Here is a 19,258-nt window from a genome sequence, read left to right on the forward strand (position 1 = left end):
AGGTGGTGGCCACAGAACTCTGCCACCTCCTCCAAACAGATCTCCAGCCTCACATTAGGATGACCTCGACCCCAGATCCCCTTTGCTCACATGCCCATCATACCACCCCCGTGTCATGCCATATTACAGCGCTCTCCTGGGTGCAAAGGTGAAATGAGAGACCACAAAATATTGCAAACTATTCATAAATTTATGCATAAACATATCACACATCACATTCATTCTAATAACTAATGGCCCTTGTGCCTGCCATAGTTGAATAGCTGTTATTGTGTGCAAGGTGTGAGATGTGGGTGTGAGTGTTGGCAGGTAGAGATTGTTGGTGAACTAGTGCTAGGGGTGTGGTGCTTTGGGCAGTTTATGCTACAGGTGGTGGTAAGTAGCATTTATTGAAGCATTGAATCACCCTGACCACTGACTGAGTTGGATCTGCCATGACCACACCTGCTTCAGTCCTCCGGCTGCTTCTCCTTGTTGTGCTTCTCCTTGCTGAAGCAGCTGCACAGCCAGCAATGCTGAGAATGAGGTGCTACAGTATCAGTACCGAGAAAAATTTGTGGCAATGAGTTGAGACTAGATTGCACCAGATATTGGTCCTCTCAGTGTAATGCCACTGAGCTAGGCCTTTAAGACTTGATTTAGCGCCCCAATCATTTCTTTGAGCAGTGAAAATGAATTTTGTGTGCAGTCTAAAGCATTAGCGCCTGGCAATTAATTCTCAAACTTTTTGAAAGAAACTGCTCATTCCTAGGCTACAATGAATTTCTAGCCTAGAAAGCCGGTAAAAATATTTTATCTCCATTATGCATCAACATTTTTTTAAAACTTTTATCCAAGAGAACAGAACACAATGTAAATACTTGATGGAAAATTAAACTAAGTTAGTCAATTTTCTTCCCTTCTCGTTTGAAGATGATGATTTATGGTGGGAGATTTTTGTCACTGCTGGAGTAGCTTGACTTCATCAAAAATGTATTTTGTAGACGGTAATTAATCATTGTTTGTCTAAACATAGTTTGTCAAAAAGTTTGATAAAAATTGGTATTTTTCAAAATTCAACTTGCATTGCAATGACCCTCAATCCTTCCATTATTTCCAACTATGAGCCCATCTCCAACTATCGCTTCCCCTCACCAAGTCTGAAAATTCCTTCTCACTCCTACCTCTCCTCTCAATCAGGCTTCTGCTCCTCCCACAGCACACAAAAGGTGAACAACATTGGGCGACAAGAACCACAGCTCATTGGCCCTCCACTTTTCTCCTACCTCTGTTCCCACTGCTCCTTCTCCTCCTGAAATCCGAATCCATGCCTTCATTACCCCAACTCTTCAATTCTCCAAATGCTCTACTTGGCAGTCTCCATTTTCATACTCCACAAACTACAATTCATCGAGCTTTAATGCTGTTCACACCTGCACAAGTAGCCCTTCATCACCCAATCCTGGCCAAGCTCAATTGGCTTCCCATGTCCCAGTGAATTCACGTTACAATCTTTGTCCCCGCCCTCATATCCTTGCCCAATCCAATCTCAGCAATATCATCCAGCTGCATATCCCTCTGCACACACACTGTTCCTGACACCATCTTATTCCTTATTTTCAGCTTCACCACCAAAAGCCGCTCCTTCTGTCACTATTCGGCTGCCCTCTAGCATTCCCCAAGCATGTGTGTCTTGTCATTTCCTTCAGTGATTTCAAAAGCCTCTTAGAGACTTTCTACTTTAGCATACTTTTACCTTCCCACCTGCCTGCAAGCACATTTTCCCTTCTCTATACTGCTTAGTTTGTAATGCTTTTGCCCACCGCTCCATAAAGCGTGAGAGAGCATTGCAGCGAGGAAAATCGAGAAGAGGGTTGGTGCAATGACGCAGCCCTGCTTGACCCCGGTCCGGATGTGGATTGGATCTGTGGTGGATCCATTGGTCAGGACCACGGCTTGCAGGTCGCCGTCGAGCAGGCAGAGGATGGTGACAAACTTTTGGGGGCAGCCGAAACGGTAGGAGGACGCTCCATCGTCCCCCGCGGTTAACAGTGTCAAAGGACTGTGCGAGGTCAAAGGCGGCCATGTACAAGAGTTGTTGTTATTCCCTGCATTTCTTGAGCTGTGAAGATCACGTCCGTTGCAGTCCGTAGTGGACGGAATTCACACTGTGACTCCAGGAGGAGCTCCTCAGTCACAGGAAAAGACAGTTGAGGAAGATTCTAGCGATGACTTTCCCAGTGGCTGACAACAGGGAAATTCCTCTGTAGTTGCCGCAGTCGGACTTGTCTGACCCAGCTGGAGTGGAACTAAATTATAGAACCAGTGGGAACCTGTTCAACCTTCGTCGCCTGCAGGCTAGATCCAAGACCATCCCATCCTCTGTCGTCGAACTTCAGTAAGCGGACGACGCTTGCGTCTGCGCACACAGAGGCTGAACTCCAAGCCATCGTCAACATCTAACCGAGGCATACGAAAGCATGGGCCTTACACTAAACATCCGTAAGACAAAGGTCCTCCACCAACCTGACCCCACCACAAAGCACTGTCCCCCGGTCATCAAAATCCACGGCGTGGTCTTGGGCAACGTAGACTACTTTCCATACCTTGGGAGCCTGCTATCAGCAAGGGCAGACATAGACGACGAGGTCGCCTGAGGAAGAGCAAGTGTTCGAGGATCAGGCCCTCAAATCTGGCACCAAGTTTATGGTCTACAGGGTTGTTGTGATACCCGCCCTTCTGTATGGCTCAGAGACGTGGACCATATATAGCAGACACCTCAAATCGCTGGAGAAATATGATCAACGATGTCTTCGCAAAATCCTGCAAATCCTCTGGGAGAATAGACGCACCAATGTCAGTGTTCTCGATCAGGCCAACATCCCCAGCATCGAAGCACTGACCACACTCAACCAGTTCCGTTGGGCGGGCCACATTGTCCGCATGCCCGACACAAGACTCCCAAAGCTCCACTTGGAACTCCTACACGGCAAGCGTGCCTCAGGTGGGCAGAGGACATGTTTCAAGGACACCCTCAAAGCCTCCTTGATAAAATGCAACATCCCCACCGACACCTGGGAATCCTTGGCCAAAGACCGCCCTAAATGGAGGAAGAGCGCCCGGGAGGGCGCTGAGCACCTTGAGTCTTGTCGCCAAGAGCAGGCAGAAAACAAGCACAGGCAGAAGGGGCATGCGGCAAACCAGACTCCCCATCCACCCTTTCCTTCAATGACTGCCTGTCCCATCTATAACAGACTGTAATTCCCGTATTGAACTGTACAGTCACTGAGAACTCACTTTTAGAGTGGAAGCAAATCTTCCTCGATTGAGGGACTGTCTATGATAAAGCACTGAGACATCTCTATAAATGGTGGAATAGCAATTTAAGGTATTGTACCATACTGCAAACTACAGTGTCGACAAGATTGAGTTAGCTGTGATGGGTCTAAACATTTACATTCGGCTCCATTTGCTTCTATTTGAAATTAGAGGTGGACAATTTAATTGTGCAATCTCTGTGTACCAAGCAAGCAGCTTTTCATTATTCCACAATTATGATCTCTGAAAAGTTAATGGAACACTTAATTCCAGACACAACATTAAGATGTAAACAAATTGTGTATAAATATTGAGTTTCTTTTGGGTGAAGCCAACTAATTTTAATATAATCTACTCCATTTAAACCCAAGTCTGTTATGGGCAATGTTCTTCTGAGGGGCAGTTTAAAAAAAGAGATCTCATTCGGGATATATTAATGTAAAGTACTTATTGTCCCAAGTCTCTCAGCATTCAATTCTCAGGAGTAATCCCCCTCCATAAAATGAGGACAATTGAAGTGTTAGGGTAATGAAAGAATGGATTAAGATTTCAGCAGGAGAAAGAGCAGTGGGAGTGTCAAAAGGTAGGACAAAAGTGGAGGGCCAGTGAGCTGTGGTTACTGTTGCACAATTTAAAAGGAAACTGATAAGCTGACCACATTTGAAAGGAAACTATTGTACTCAGTTGGCAACATATGAGGGAGCGCAATGGAGTTGATCCTTCAAAAGCCAATTACACATATCTTTCATTTGTACGCATCATATATTGGAAAAGTCCCTAATTTTCACAAATATTCCTAATCAAGGCTTGTTTTGCACGTTATACTTTACTCATGAGTCAGTTATTACTTTTTAATTTTGAGTTACATCAAATTATATGCTACAGATTAATCTGGTTCAAAGCATACAGATTAAACTCAAATAACTCTTATGCAACTCGTGAAATGCATTAAATATGAAATTAATACAGTCTGAAATTTTACTTCATGTGCAATATTTAAAAATGGGATCCCAAACGTAAAAGACTGATAACTATGAAAATTCACATATTTAAAAAAAAACAACAGCATATTTGGACAAACAGGTCATTAACAATAATACACAGAGATTGGTCCGGATTTTGTGGTGGGTAATGACAACAAACTGTCAGTATTTGCCGTCATTACCTCTCCAAAACTGACTGCAACTTCAGGATTTAGCACATGCGCATCGAAATGCGGAAATCCTGAAGTTGCTGTCAGTCATTCACTGCTCCGACACTGGCTTCACTGTGGACCCCACCCCCACCTCCCACACCCGCTATAGCCAGCAATCAGCAATTTCCTGTGGTGATATCACTGCTAAATACCCCATTAAATGTTAAGTCTGGTTGGAATAGGTGTAACTGGGGGTTTAACAGTGTATTGACTGCTACACAACTGTCCTGGCCCTGAAAAACTAATGTATATATTTGTGGAATATCAAATTTCTCCATTATGATAAAAATTGAAAAATTTATAAATAATATTTTTTAAAGTTTGTTTGTGACATTTCAGCTTCTGCCTTATCCCTATGTGAAAGTTCCAATCTTTATTTCGCTCACTAACATTTTTAAAAATGGGGATAAAAGTAGCTTTTAATTTCCTGGTTTGCTGTCTGTGAGAATTCTTCAATGTGATTGGCTGCTTAGACAGCTTGTTGACATCACTGCAGCTCTTCACTGGGAAGTCCAATGATACTGCGGTACAATGAATTGCACATTGGGAAAGAAACTTCTTGCTACTGAGCTCGCGAGTTCTCTATTGACAGCTTTCTTCACAGCCAGCAGCGAACACCTTTGTTTTTTGCTGCTGACCGCAAATTATGGGCCATGAGATTAATGCTATCTACATAATTAAAATTTTACACCTTGCATGCATCCATAGGGCATGGGACCATGTCCATCACACTTGAAATCCAGGTGTGTTTTTCTTATATAAATGAAAATGAAATTTGAGCCAAACACAACACTGGTAACTGAACAAAGCCAATTACCTCAAATAGACTACATGGGTAGGAAAGCTACCAATGAAAAACTAGGAAACGCAAAAAAAACCTTCCAATCAACAACTCGTAGGCAAAAGGCGGCTAACCAATAAAATTGAGAGAAATATTTTGTTCAAATAATTTAAATTGGCATCTTGGTTTCTTAGCAACAATAAAAATAGCAATACCGGAGACAACCATTCGGCTCACTGTGCATGTGTAGCTATCTATTTTAATCAAATTTCCACGCCTTTTCTCTGTATCCTTTTATATTCTTCATTTTCAAAGACCTATCCAATTCCTTTTTAAATGATGTTATAGTCTTAACAGCATTCCATGTTTTAATGACCCTTAGTGTGTAAAAAAAAATTCTAATTTCCTTTATTGCTCTAGTCATAATAACCAGTCAGTTAATGGGGTCAAGTTTCGGAGAGCCGCTAGAACGGCGCACACCGGAGAGGCTCGCCTAATTTATAGAACAAAAATTGCGCCGAATACTTACTTTGCGATTCTCAGATAGCTGTAGGCCCAATTCCACCTCGGCGCTGCACAGCAGGAGCTGCTGGGGGCGGAGCTACAGCCCTGCGCCGAAAACAGAGACGGCAGCTGTGCGCGTGCGCAGTAGCTGCCGGCGTCCTGTTTCCGGGGCGACGACCTTATCCCAGGCCGAAGGGACGTCGCCCCTATCCCCGGCCGAGTGGTCTGCGCATCTCACCTCGGCGACGGGGCCCGGCCTCTCGCGAGGGCGGGCCCCGCCCGAAGAGACGTCAGCAGCCCGACATCGGCTGCATGCGGGCCCTGCCCAAAAGTCCTCGACGTCGACGGGGCCCGGCCGCCCTGCATCTCGCTGGGGCGGGCCCCGCCTGAAGAGTCAGCGGCGTCGCAGCCTGGCATCGGCTGCGTGCGGGGCTTCTTCGTCGTCTTCTCTCTTCTCCCCCACTCCCCCCAATCATCTTCTCTTCTCCGCCTCCTCCCTCCCATCATCTTCTCTTCTCCGCCTCCTCCCTCCCATCATCTTCTCTTCTCCGCCTCCTCCCTCCCATCATCTTCTCTTCTCCGCCTCCTCCCTCCCATCATCTTCTCTTCTCCGCCTCCTCCCTCCCATCATCTTCTCTTCTCCGCCTCCTCCCTCCCATCATCTTCTCTTCTCCCTCCACCCCCATCCATCTTCTTCTCTTCTCTTCCCCGCCCCCCCCCACCCTATCTTCTTCTCTTCCCCACCCCCCAACCTTCCTCTCTTCGCGCCCCCCCCACACATCATCTTCTCTACTCCCCCCCCCACCCCACCATCTTCTCCCCCCGCCCCCTTCTTCTTCCCCCACCTTTCCCCCCCCCCCTCTTTTCTCTCCGCTCCACCTCTTTTCCTCTTCTCCCCCCGCCCTTCTTCTTCCTCCCTCCTCCCTCTTTTCCTCTTCTCTCTCCCCCCCACCCCCGCTCTTCTCTCTCCACTGCCCCCCCCCACCCTCTTTTCCCTGGTGCTGCAGTAGGTGAGTAGAAATAATTTATTTCGTGATTTTTAATTTAAATTTTAAATTTTTTTTTATTTGGATTGATTTATTGGTTTATTTATTGATTTATTTATCATTTATTATTGATGATGGCTCTTTATTTGTAAAAGTGAAGTGTTTAATGTTTGTAAACCCCCCTTCCCCCCATCCCTCGTTCCCTACGCCCGATTTTCTAAGTGTAAGCAAGGTTTTTCTGAGCGTACAAAAATCTACATTTACTCCATTCTCAGTTAGCTTAGAGTAAGTTTTTGCTGCCGAAACTTGCAAAACAGGCGCAGTGGCCCACGCTCATTTTTGAAGAAAAAAAATCGGTTCTAAAATGAAACTGTTCTAACTCACCAGAACTGGAGCAAACCTAAGGCCGAGAATTGCAATTTCTAAGATACTCCATTCTAAACTAGTTGCTCCAAAAAAATAGGAGCAACTCAGGCCGAAACTTGACCCCTATGTCTCCTTTACTGATTCACCAAACAGTAGGAACAATCTTTCACTACTTTTAATAATTTTGAAAATCTGTTTAGAGCCCTCTTAAACCTTCACTGCTCAATTTTAAAAAGTCCCAATTTTTTTTAGCCTTTCTTCACAACTACAGCCACTCATTTTTGATATAATTCTAGTCAAACTAGGTCAGCAAAAACAGTTAACATTACTTACCTTTGAATAAGCTTGCAACTGGTTTCCCATTACTTCTAGCCTTGATAGCAACCTGTCTTCATCTATTAAAGCCTGCATTAAGACAGAAAACCAGAGAAAATATCATTTCAATTTAAGTTACCCAAGAATCTTGTGAAATCTCTTGTTCTAGCTTGCACATTAAAAATTGGTGCTTTGATCAAGATTTTTCAACAGTTTCAAGGTTAAGTTTCTCATTCAACCTACTTTTCATTCAATAATTTTTTTTTTAAAACATTAAAAAAATATATATTTTACAACAAGGAGGAAATGGACAAGATTTAAGTTCCAGCACCTTATAAAACTGTACTATGTTGCACATTGCACTGTACTATTATGAAATTTGGGATCCTAGGTTATCAGCATTGGGTGACATGCAAGTGTCTACTTTTGGTTGCTTAACAAACTGCTCATGTATAAGCAAGAAAAAAGTAGTCAGATTTGAAGAATGATTATCTCTTCTCCTCCCTACGAAGATCCACAAAAACTTGACCAAGCACTGAAAAGAACATTTTAGGTCATTATCCAGAAGTACCCAGTTTGAATTTGAGAAGACTTTTGGGCCATTTACACTGTTACGATCAATGTCAACGAGAAAACCAATTTATAGCCTGGCACTTTTTTTTTTATGTTGCCCAATTCTCAAAAGACCAAAGGAGAGCTGTGCACACATATTTATATGCACATGGACAGTTCCATTCCCAGTTATCACATTTTATACAAAAAAAAGTGCAGAAGCGTTCCGACACAAAGCAGTTTTGCTTCGCACAGACACATGAGTTGCTCAGTTTTTTTTGGAGCAACTTGATTTTTTTGGAGTATCTTCAAAATCCCCATTCTGCACATTTAATTTGCGCCAGTGTAAGTGAGTTAGTTAGGATTTTTTTTAGTTTTGTTTCAAAAAGGGGGCATTACCAGCCACCTGCACCTGTTTTGGTCATTTAAGCCAGTTTGGACAGCTAATAGTTGCTTCTAACTAACTTAGGCCAGCGTATGTGGCCACCTGTGGCCCGCACAGAAAACCCTTACATTTAAAGCACCAAGCACTAAACAAAGCACAAAAGTAAGCATTCAATAATAAAAAAATACAAGGAAGCTGAGAGGTCCTGTACCTAGCACCAAGACTTGCAAAGCACGAAACAAAGCACAAAAAGTAATAAGCAACTAATTAATAAAATATTGAAGGAACCCTGCACCTAAAGCACCAAGGCCAAAGTAATAAGCAATCAATCAATAACACATTAAAAAATAGAAGTCCGACCTTCATGTGAAGGGATGGCTGATGAGGGAGCCCATTTGGCCAGGGATAGCACACTCAGATTCTGGGGGCGAGGAGCTACTGTGCATGCGCGCACACACGTACAGAGATCCCGGCACTGTTTTCAACGCTGGGACCTGGCTCCGCCCCCAAATCCAGTTGCCACGCTGCGCCACCATCAAGGAGAGGCTGGTGAGCGGCCAAACTCGGCCTGAAGATTTTTTGGCGCCCTTGGAACTCTACAAAAGCGGCGCACCTCTGGTGAGTGCGCCCAAAATCTGTACTGGCCAAATTCGGGCTCTAAAATAGTAGTGTGAGCCCCAAGAATAATTCCTAATCCAGAGCAAAATTGTTTTGCACCAACACTAATGTAATGTAAATGATGTCTTAAATAATGCTTACGTTTATTAAGTGCTAAAATATGTTTAAAAACCAGGTTTGACATTGCACTCTCGGTATATTCCACACCCTATCAAACCCAAGCAGTGCCATCTTCAAGAAGGGATCTTGCAGTGCTCCAAACTGGAACCTGATCAAGATCTGACTAGTTATATAGCACTGTACCCTTAATTGCACAGATAAAGTGCCATTAAAGAATACTGAGGTGTATTCAATCATCCCCATATTTCTAAGCCAGTAATAAAATAAACATTAGTTAAATGCTGCAAATACATTAATATAATTCATCCTGGTACACTCATGTACAACAACCCTTTAAAAAATATCTGGAACAAAAGCTGAATACTGCGGATGCTGGAAATCTGAAATAAAAACAGAAAATTGTGCAAAAACAGGTCAGACAGCATCTGTTGAGACAAACGTTTGGGTTTCGTTATATAAGTTATCGTATGCTAGCTAAATTAATGATGGTGACTCTAGAAACCCAAACCCAACTAAATGCATCATTTCTATTTTTAATGCAATACAAGTAATGCTAAATATGGCACAAAGGGTCCCAAAAAAACAAGTAGCCAAAAGAATGAACGAAACGAATAATTGCGATGTTCTTCCTCTGCTTTTGTTTGAGAAAATGAAAGGAACTTTAGTTCGGGAAAAAAAACAGAAGTTCTGCAGAAGAACGAATTGGAATTAAGAACAATCAGCAAAATTATCATTTCACTTGAATTACTTTCCAGATGCACAAATCGACCCTTGTATTAGAAAATGAGAAAAATGTATTAAGATGCATAACTTCTAAACGAGGCAATATTCTAAAGCATATCCAGAGAAAGAGAGACCTCCTGTGTCTTTGGTCAGAATGAACTGGAGGATACATTGTTTTATAACATTTTGGATGTTTGCCATGTACTATATAATGGCCCAAATTTTCTGGGGCCTATGACTGCGTACGCGGCCGTAAGTGCCCCGCAAGTTCCGGGTTTCCACATGCCATACACATACGCGAAAATCCAGAACTTGCGATCTGTCAAGAATCTTCTTGACAAATCATCTGCATCTCCCGGAAACAGTCATTCGCTGACGGAGAGTTGGGCTACTTGCCCAACTACTACCCAGCAAATGCCCATGAAACTCTTGTGCCTGACAAAAGGGAAGAGGAAGGGGCTCAGGATAGATTCTTGGGGAACTCCAGAGGCAATGGTACAGGGGTGGGAAGAATAGGAAATGCTGGAGATTTCTCGGACTACGATTGAATAGGTAAGAGTCGAACCAAGTGAGATACCTTATAGCACTTGGTGTCGTCCAGTCAGATTTGGTGATGGATGGCTACACAAATTATGCACCAGATATGCTCCAAGTCTGCACCCTTTGGACTTGAGGTTGCAAAGATTGGAGGGGGGGGGGGGATGGGGGGGGCGGCACGGGGCACACATCAGAGGAAAGACTGGGATGCACAACAATCAAATTATTTTCAAAAACACAAAAACTAAGATATTTTTTCTGCAGTGATACAATTTTTCCTTTCCAATCTGAGAAAGAGCGATTGTTTGGAATTCAAACATACACAAAAGCTGCATCATATTTCGTGAGCTTCTGTTTTACACACACACACAGTTTTAAATAAATCAACATGAAATTTACCGGTACCTGTATAAAGTTTTTGAAATTTGTCCTCTAATCTTGAAATAATTTTGAAAAACAATCAAACAGATACTATTAGAGGCTGAAGACAAGCATTTGACTCCTGGAGCAGACTGGAAAGTAGAGCACACTGCACATGCTCAGGCTCAGGCGTGGCCTTCAGCTGACCGAATCACAGCTTGGAGCAAAAAAATTGAAGTATTTGAGAGGTCAAGAGCTTCAAACAACACGCAGAAATATCAGATGTTTAATAACTCATGACACCTTTTAAAGGTTTTTGTGTTGAAATGAATTTCATCTCTCTCCACCCCAATCAAAACAAAAATTCCTCAATGTTTGGATGAAAAATATAGTTCTTTCTTTCTTAAAATGCATTGATTAAACTATATCCTAAAGTAGAGCATTTACAAAATGTATTGCAGTTTGACAGTACCTGCCAGCTACTGTCTGATGCCTCTTGGGTGCTGGCTAGTAACCGTTGAAGGGTAGCCAACTTCTGTTCCAACATCTGTTCTCGATGTAAGGCCTCCTGATATTTGGAAAATCAGCAACACTTTAATATAGTAGTATATCAGACAATGTTAAATCAAAAGTTGTTCATTAAAAGTAACCTGAACCACCAGGTGAGATAGCATTCAATTTGGTCCAGGTCATATTGGAATGGGTAGGGGGGTTGGGACAGAGAGAGAGACCAGTTTTTCTGATCATCCCATTTCACCTCAAAGGATAATGACATTTTCCATGATAACTGAATTTTGTATCATCTGAACATCTCAAGCTATTCATAACCTGCAGCTGGCGATAAATTATTTTTATCCATATTACTAATTCCTGCTCTCAGATTTTATTCATTTCATTTGTTCTGCTACTATTTCCAGCTTTCAATAGTTCTTGTTTCATCCCAAGTGAATACCATTCCCCTGCCTATTTTAATAGCTCTAGATTTGCAAAACAGTGCATACCAAATTAGTCCCATCTTGTGCTCTCCTTCTGCTCATAACCATATTCTTATGTTGACAATGACAACAGTTTAACTAACTTTTGTATATTTTCTTCTTACATAAGAACATAAGAAATAGGAACAGGAATAGGCCATATGGCCCCTCGAGCCTGCTCCGCCATTCAAGAAGATCATGGCTGATCTGATCATGGACTCAGCTCCACTTTCCCGCCTGCTCCCCATAACCCCTTATCGTTGAAGAAACTGAATAAATTTAAGACAGAAATAGACTATGTCCCAGCTTCCACAGCTCTCTGAGGCAGCGAATTCCACAGATTTACAACCCTCAAAGAAGTTGTTTCTCATCTCCGTTTTAAATGAGCGGCCCCTTATTCTAAGATCATGCCCTCTAGTTCTAGTCTCCCCCTTCAGTGGAAATATCCTCTTTGCATCCACCTTGTCAAGCCCCCTCAATCTGAAACATTTTGATAAGATCACACCTCATTCTTTTGAATTCCAATGAGTAGAGGACCAAACTATTCGACCTTTCCTTATAAGTCAACCCCCTCATCCCCGGAATCAACCTTGTGAACCTTCTCTGAACTGCCTCCAAAGCAAGCATATCCTTTCTTAAATAAGGAAGCCAAAACTGCATGCAGTATTCCTGGTGTGGCCTCACCATTACCTTATATAGCTGTAGCAAGACTTCCCTGCTTTTATACTCCATCCCCTTTGCAATAAAGGCCAAGATAGCATTGGCCTTCCTGATCACTTGCAGCATATTATCCTTTTGTGTTTCATGCATTACTTCTTGTATTCGTGTATAAGCATTCATGATTCCAGTCATAGCTTATCCCTTTTTGCTACACTGTATTTGCATGTCCTATTCCTGCATTTTGGTCAACAATCATTATTTGCTCATCTATATTTACCAAAGCATCAGTTCATGTTCTCTATTCTCCTCTTCAACAACCGCCACCCCTCCCCATTTACTTTATGTGAATCTAAAATTCCCATTTTTGTTATTGCACTGTTCGGTCTTTCTTTCCAATCAAAGTGCTACCTTCAAGTGTTGATACAATAGGATACTGTTTACCAAATGTTCCATTAGCTGCACAATTAAATATAATATATTATGTAAAAAATTGTGAATATCATGTGAAAAAGTTGATGACAAATGGTTTATTTAGTTAACAGGACAATACAATTAAATGAACTATATTGCTATAATAGTAAACAGCAGCAGCCACTGGATGGTTTTACCTGTAAATACTGTGACAGCTGGAATAGTTCCTGAGAGTACATACTGGGGGAATTAGCAGCTACCTGGGAAAGTGAAGGAGACATTTGTTCAATATAATCATTTTAAAGCAGTATGATATAGCTGAGGTACTGAAACAGTAAAGATTTTCAGAACTGACTCATCCATTTTGTTTATCAACAGAGTGCTTGTGAAATTCCTGTTTTATGGGGGTTGCGGGGAGGAGAAAGAGACAGGGATCATTGAGGAGCCAATTAGTGATAATATGAAAATAACCACTTTCCTGGGACCAATCTTGAATAACTTCTTTTAATGCTTTTATGCAGTGATACTTAACATATTTAAGATTCCAAATCAAAAGCACATCTGCTTGTATGTATCTAGATGCTGTTTCTCCATTTCGCAGTGGAATAAAATACAAAAGAAACACATTTGTTTTTTGCTCCTCCCTCGCTCCGTAAATGTACAAATAAAGAGATAGCATGGATCAGCCAGAATAGCTACAACTATTTATTTGTACTTATCGAAACATACATGAACCAGTACTCTCCTGATGGTTCAGTAAGTAAAAGTACCATGTGGTATGGCACTGAGCTAAACTAACCACAAATGCCCAAATTAAATTTTTAGTGATGTGCTGTCAGCTAATCTCAGCCAGGGTGACAGGAGGGGATGTCAATGATTATCTCAATGTTTCTGGGCCAGGGAAAGGAGAAAAATTAAGTTAGTGATTGTTCCCACTTCAATTCATTTTCCAGCAACCTAAGCTGAAAATGTGTGTGTGGGCAAAGCTCGGACAGACCCATCGGCTGAAAAAAGGCCAGTTGGGATATACTTTACCAACATCTATGAAACACTCCAAAATAAGTTCATGTACAGGATGAGGAAAAGTTGGGGCAAGGTCAAAAGGAAAGAGGAGGAATAATACACAAACCTAAGAAAAACAATTGTTGTCTATTTAAATGAAATATGGTCAATTAAATAATTATGGACCTTCCCAAAGAACAGTTAGTACTAGCAGTAATAACTTAACTCAAGACTGCCACCCAGTCCAGAATGAAAGGCAATACCCACATTAGTCAATGGAACTGCTCCAAGATACATGTGGAACATCCTCATGGAATGGGAAAAGGCCTTTTGACTAATCAAGCCAATATATTGTGTGAAAATTATATCACAGTAGCCACCAAACCTAAACTAAACATTTAAAACAGATAAAACTTCCACAAAGGTAATTCAAATATGCTTCCTCCAAATATTGTCATGTATTAAATAAAATACGACATGTGCTCCATAACTATTTAATCGATAAATTTATCCCTAGAACCTTCAATTCTACTTCCAGCCAGATAATTATGACATTTTTTTAATGTCTCATCTGTCATCCGAATCCACTTATGCTGGTGAATGTACAAGATTTCATGGCACTATTCAAAGAGCAAGGGAGAGCTCTTCTGGTATCCTGAACAACATTCTTTCCTCATCCACCCCCAAACCAGATTAAATGGTCATTTATCTCATTGCAGTCTGTAGGACATTGCTGTGCATAAATTAGCTGCCACATTTTCCTTCAAAACAACAGTGATTACACTTCAAAAGTAATTAAATGCCTGCGAAGCACTTGGGAACATCCCGAAAACTTGAAGGACGTTACATTTTGCTTTAAAAGGAGCTTCGTGAATTAGCACCAACTCTGGAGGAAGTCCATTCCAAGCATAATTCATTTGAGAAAAAATATTAATTGCTAAATTCGAAGGTTTAGTCAGATACTGAAATAAATTTCATACTGCAAGTGTTGTTTTTAAACTTAGCCAATTAGTGGAATATAACCTATATAAGAGGGGGCCGAAATTGCCCACCGCTGGAAACTGAGCGCACGCACCCTGTTTCTAGTGTTTTCACTGCCGTGGTGGGGATGCGGTGGCCTCGAGCGAAATTCCGCTCTTTAGCTTTTTTCTCCCGGCGGACCAAAAATCGATCATAATGGGGGCGGATATGCGGTGGTGAGCACACTAGAGTGATGGAAATTGTGTGTGGTGGGGGGGGGGGGCGGGCAGAGTGGTCGCCACCGTCAGTCATCAACGTAGAGTTGATGACGTAATCACAGCACCGTGTCACCATGGCTCTCCCCTTCACTTAAAGGGGAGAGCTTGCACGATTTTTAAAGTTCGGTCCACTGGGCTACCAGGGAGGGTTTCGGCCAGGCCAGCAGCCTGCCATCCAAGAGGGGGTGCCAGGTTGCCTGTTGGCAGCCCATGCCGAACCTGGAGGCATAATTGTCGGCCCCAAAAAACACGGCAGCAGCGGCAGTGTGTCCTCCCCTTTAATAGGAGCCGCACCGCCATTTTAGAAGGCCATGGCCTCACTATCGCCTTTTGGCACCGCCCGGCAGAGGAAGGTTTTCTCAGTGGAATTTCACCACTGGGGGAGGGTGGGGGTGGGGAGGAGAAACAGCAGCGGTGCACACTCTGATAACAGATCGGCAGCAGTGGAGTGGTGGTGGAGGGGTGGAGGGGCGGGGGGAAGAGTGGGTCACCGCTGGGATACCGCAGGAGCGGAATTGCAAAAATGGTGGCCATTGCACTCCGCAGCGTGGCCGCCAATTTCCACTGTAACAGGCCTTAAGGAAAGGGCAATTTCGGCCCCTAGAAGTCTTAACAATCTGCGGTAGTTTCATCATGTGCATCGTGAGATTCAGAGGAGGCCTTAAAATGCAAGAAATCCAGTTTACTCGAGTTGTTCGTGATGAACATAATCTTCAGCTTGCCTTGTTCTGCTTCTGTAGCTGTCACAAAGGGGGACCATTTCCTCCCATTGGTAGCAAGTCACATTTACAGTTTTGCTACAATGAGCAGATTAAATCTTCCATTCAGTTAAAGGCAGGCCACCGCTGCTTAAAAGAAACACAGTGCACTACACCAATAGTGCTCCAACATGTTACAAAAATATTCATTATGCAAAATAAATTAGTGTCACACGGAAGCACTTACCAATTCTGACAGACTTTCTCAAGACTTCCTCTTGCATATGAAGGCTGGAAGCTGTTCGGTGATCAGTTCCATTGTTCGGAAGGGAGCCAAGAGAAAATTGTCTCTAAGCTGAGGCAAGTACCTCCATGTGACAAACTTTTCATAAAATTAGATCATTTTAATATTCGGATATCTTAAAAGGGAGAAAATCTTCTAGACTATTACGAAGAAAAAAACCCCACTACAGACTGCTAATTTTCCATACAAAGTAGAAGTATTTGATCAATGAATGTAGGTCCCAATTAACCCATTTTAGAGAGTCGGATAATGTGGTGTCCCAATTTCATTAGTGGACAAAAATGGCTTGAAATTTGATGACAAGACAAATGCAGTTATTAATTTATCAGCAATACAGGTTCTGCACGTTCACGCATCTGACATGACATTGTTAATCTAAACATCCAAGCATCGATTTTAGTATCTCTTGATAAAAAAATCTTGTAAACAGAAATCTTGTAAACAGAAATCATTAACTTTGACTTCAAGTGACTATGCTGGCAACCGTTTAATGATACCTATAACTATCAATGTATAGATCTTGGAGTGGTGATATTTTTAAATAAAATAAGTTAGAGATCTCTGTTAATAAGCAACAAGGAGAGTGTGTGCGAATGGAGTCACAATTCCTTCAACAGATTAGCATTTATTCAAATTAATAAAGTCATTCTTCTGTCAAGACTTAAATTACTTTATATTGTCAAGTTCTGCATGACATTTGAAGCAAATGTACTTTAGCACCTGCTAAGTGAGATTATAAGTTTGTTCAAAGAAGCAGAAAATATCTCTGAAAACAACAAGACTGCAATGGCAATCCCTGAGAAAAAACATTTTCAGTCATTTAACTGCAAAATTGCTCACGGGGAGTGTTTTATTAAGGCATCCATATTCTAATTAATAATAATAACTTTTATTTATATAGTGTCTTTAACGTAGTAAAATGTCCCAAGGAGTTTCACAACAGTGTTGCAAGACCATCAGATAAATTTGACAGAGCCACAGAAGAAGAAATTAAGGCAAATGACCAAAAGCTTGTTTAAAGAGGTCGGTTTTAACGAGCGTCTTAAAAGGAGGAGAGAGGTAGAGAGGCGTAGAGGTTTAGGGAGGGAGTTCCAGAGTTTAGGGTCCAGGCAGCTGAAGGCATGGCCACCAATGGTTGAGTAGTTATAATGAGAGATGTTCAAGAGGCCAGAATTTGAAGAGCGCAGACATCTTATGCGATTGTGAGGCTGAAAAAGATTAGAGATTAGGGATGGGCAAGTCCATGGAGTGATTTGTAAACAAGGATGAGAATTTTGAAATCGAGGCATTTAAAAAAAAAACTAGGAGCCAATGTAGGTCAGAAAGCACAGGGGTGATGGGTGATCTTGACTTGGTGCGGGTTAGTGCACGGGCTGCTGAGTTTTGGATGACTTCAAGTTTATGTAGTGTGGAATGTGGAAGACTGGCCAGGAGTGAGTTGGAGTAGTCAAGTCTAGAGGTAACAAAGGCATGGATGAGAGTTTCAGTAACAGAAGAGCTGAGGCAGGGACGGAGACGGGCAATGTTACGGAGGTGGAAAAAGGTGGTTTTAGTTATGCCGCGGATGTGTGGCTGGAAACTCACTTCAGTGTCAATATGATACCTAGGTTGTGAACAGTCTTGTTCACCCTCAGATTGATGCTAGGGAGAGGGATGGAGTCAGTGTTGAGGGAACGCAGTTTGTGGCGGGGACCAAAGATGATGGCTACGGTCTTCCCAATAGTTAATTGAAGAACATTTCTGCTCATCAAGTACTGGATGTCGGTCAAGCAATCTGACAATTTAGATACCAAGCAGGGGTCGACAGAAGTGATGGAGAGGTCGAGCTGGGTGTCGTCAGCGTACATGTGGAAACTGACTCCGTGTTTTCGGATGATATCGCCAAGGGGCAGCAGAGAGATGAGAAATAAGAGGGGACCAAGGACAGATCCTTGGGGAACACCAGAGGTAACGATGCGGGAGTGGGAAGAGAAGCCATTGCAGGAGATTTTCTGGCTATGATTAGATAGATAAGAATGGAACCAGGCGAGTGCAGTCCCACCCAGTTGGACACTGGTGGAGGATGGAGTGGTCAACTGTGTCAAAGGCTGCAGAAGGACGAGGAGAGATAGCTTATCTTTGTCACAGTCACAAAGGATGTCATTTGTGACTTTAATGAGAGCAGTTTTGGTACTGTGGCAGGGGCGAAAGCCAGATTGAAGGGATTCAAACATTGAATTCATGGAAAGATGATCACGGATTTGGGAGGCAACAACACATTCAAGTACTTTGGACAGGAAAGGGAGGTTGGAGATGGGGCGATAGCTAGCAAGCAAAGTGGGGTCAAGAATTGTTTTTTTTTGAGAAGAGGGGTGATGACAGCAGATTTGAAGGAGAGGGGAACAGTACCTGAGGAGAGAATCGTTAACAATGTCAGCTGACATGGGAGCCAGAAAAGGAAGTTGGGTGGTCAGCAGTTTAGTGGGAATAGGGTCAAGAGAGCAAGAAGTGGGTCTCATGGATAAGATGAGTTTGGAGAGATTAAGGGCCCAAGTTTCCACAGGATAAAAAACGGGCGCCCCTCCGAGCTGGGCGCCCGTTTTTCGCGCCTAAAACAGCGCCAGAAAAAAAAGGCGCTATTCTCGAGCGCTTTGCAGCTCCTTGTCTGTTTGGCGCGGCGCCCGGGGGGGGCGGAGCCTACACTCGCGCCGATTTTGTAAGTGGGAGGGGGCGGGTACTATTTAAATTATTTTTTTTCCTGCCGGCAACGCTGCGCGTGCGCGTTGGAGCGTTCACACACGCGCAGTGTGAAGGAAACATTGGCACTTGGCCATTTTTGTAGTTCTTTGTAGCTGTTTAATTTTTGAACATTTTTTAATAAAAGCACATTGCCATCAGCACATCAGCACTGAGGCTACCCTTCTCACTGTCTCCTTCCCCTCCCCACCCTCCACGGCAACAAACGGCAGTTTCCTCCCCCTCCCTCCCCTCCGCGGCGGCAACAAACAGCTGTCTCCTTCCCCTCCCTCCCCTCCACGGCAACAAACGGCAGTTTCCTCCCCCTCCCTCCCCTCCACGGCAACAAACGGCGGTTTCCTCCCCCTCCCTCCCCTCCGCGGCGGCAACAAACCGCTGTCTCCTTCCCCTCCCTCCCCTCCACGGCAACAAACGGCGGTTTCTTTCCCCACCCTCCTGCAGGAACGAACGATGGCTGAAGCACTTTCACACAGGTAGGAAGATGGTTTATTTAATC

The 19,258-nt window shown here is 43.0% G+C and overlaps 1 protein-coding gene across 6 annotated transcripts in view; it reads right to left on the minus strand.

Annotated features, from left to right (window-relative positions):
• Positions 1-19,258, minus strand: part of slmapa (sarcolemma associated protein a) — a 242,193-nt gene that overhangs the window by 114,904 nt on the left and 108,031 nt on the right. For all 6 annotated transcript variants that reach the window (XM_070895262.1, XM_070895261.1, XM_070895266.1 and 3 more), the window contains exons 5-7: positions 12,982-13,044; positions 11,212-11,307; positions 7,463-7,534 (exon numbers count right to left, since the gene is read on the minus strand). In XM_070895262.1, coding sequence (XP_070751363.1) covers positions 7,463-7,534; positions 11,212-11,307; positions 12,982-13,044 — 231 coding nt within the window. The remainder of the gene's footprint in view (positions 1-7,462; positions 7,535-11,211; positions 11,308-12,981; positions 13,045-19,258) is intronic.

The sequence above is a fragment of the Pristiophorus japonicus genome, chromosome 12, assembly GCF_044704955.1.
Source record: "Pristiophorus japonicus isolate sPriJap1 chromosome 12, sPriJap1.hap1, whole genome shotgun sequence".
Lineage (NCBI taxonomy): Eukaryota > Metazoa > Chordata > Chondrichthyes > Pristiophoridae > Pristiophorus > Pristiophorus japonicus.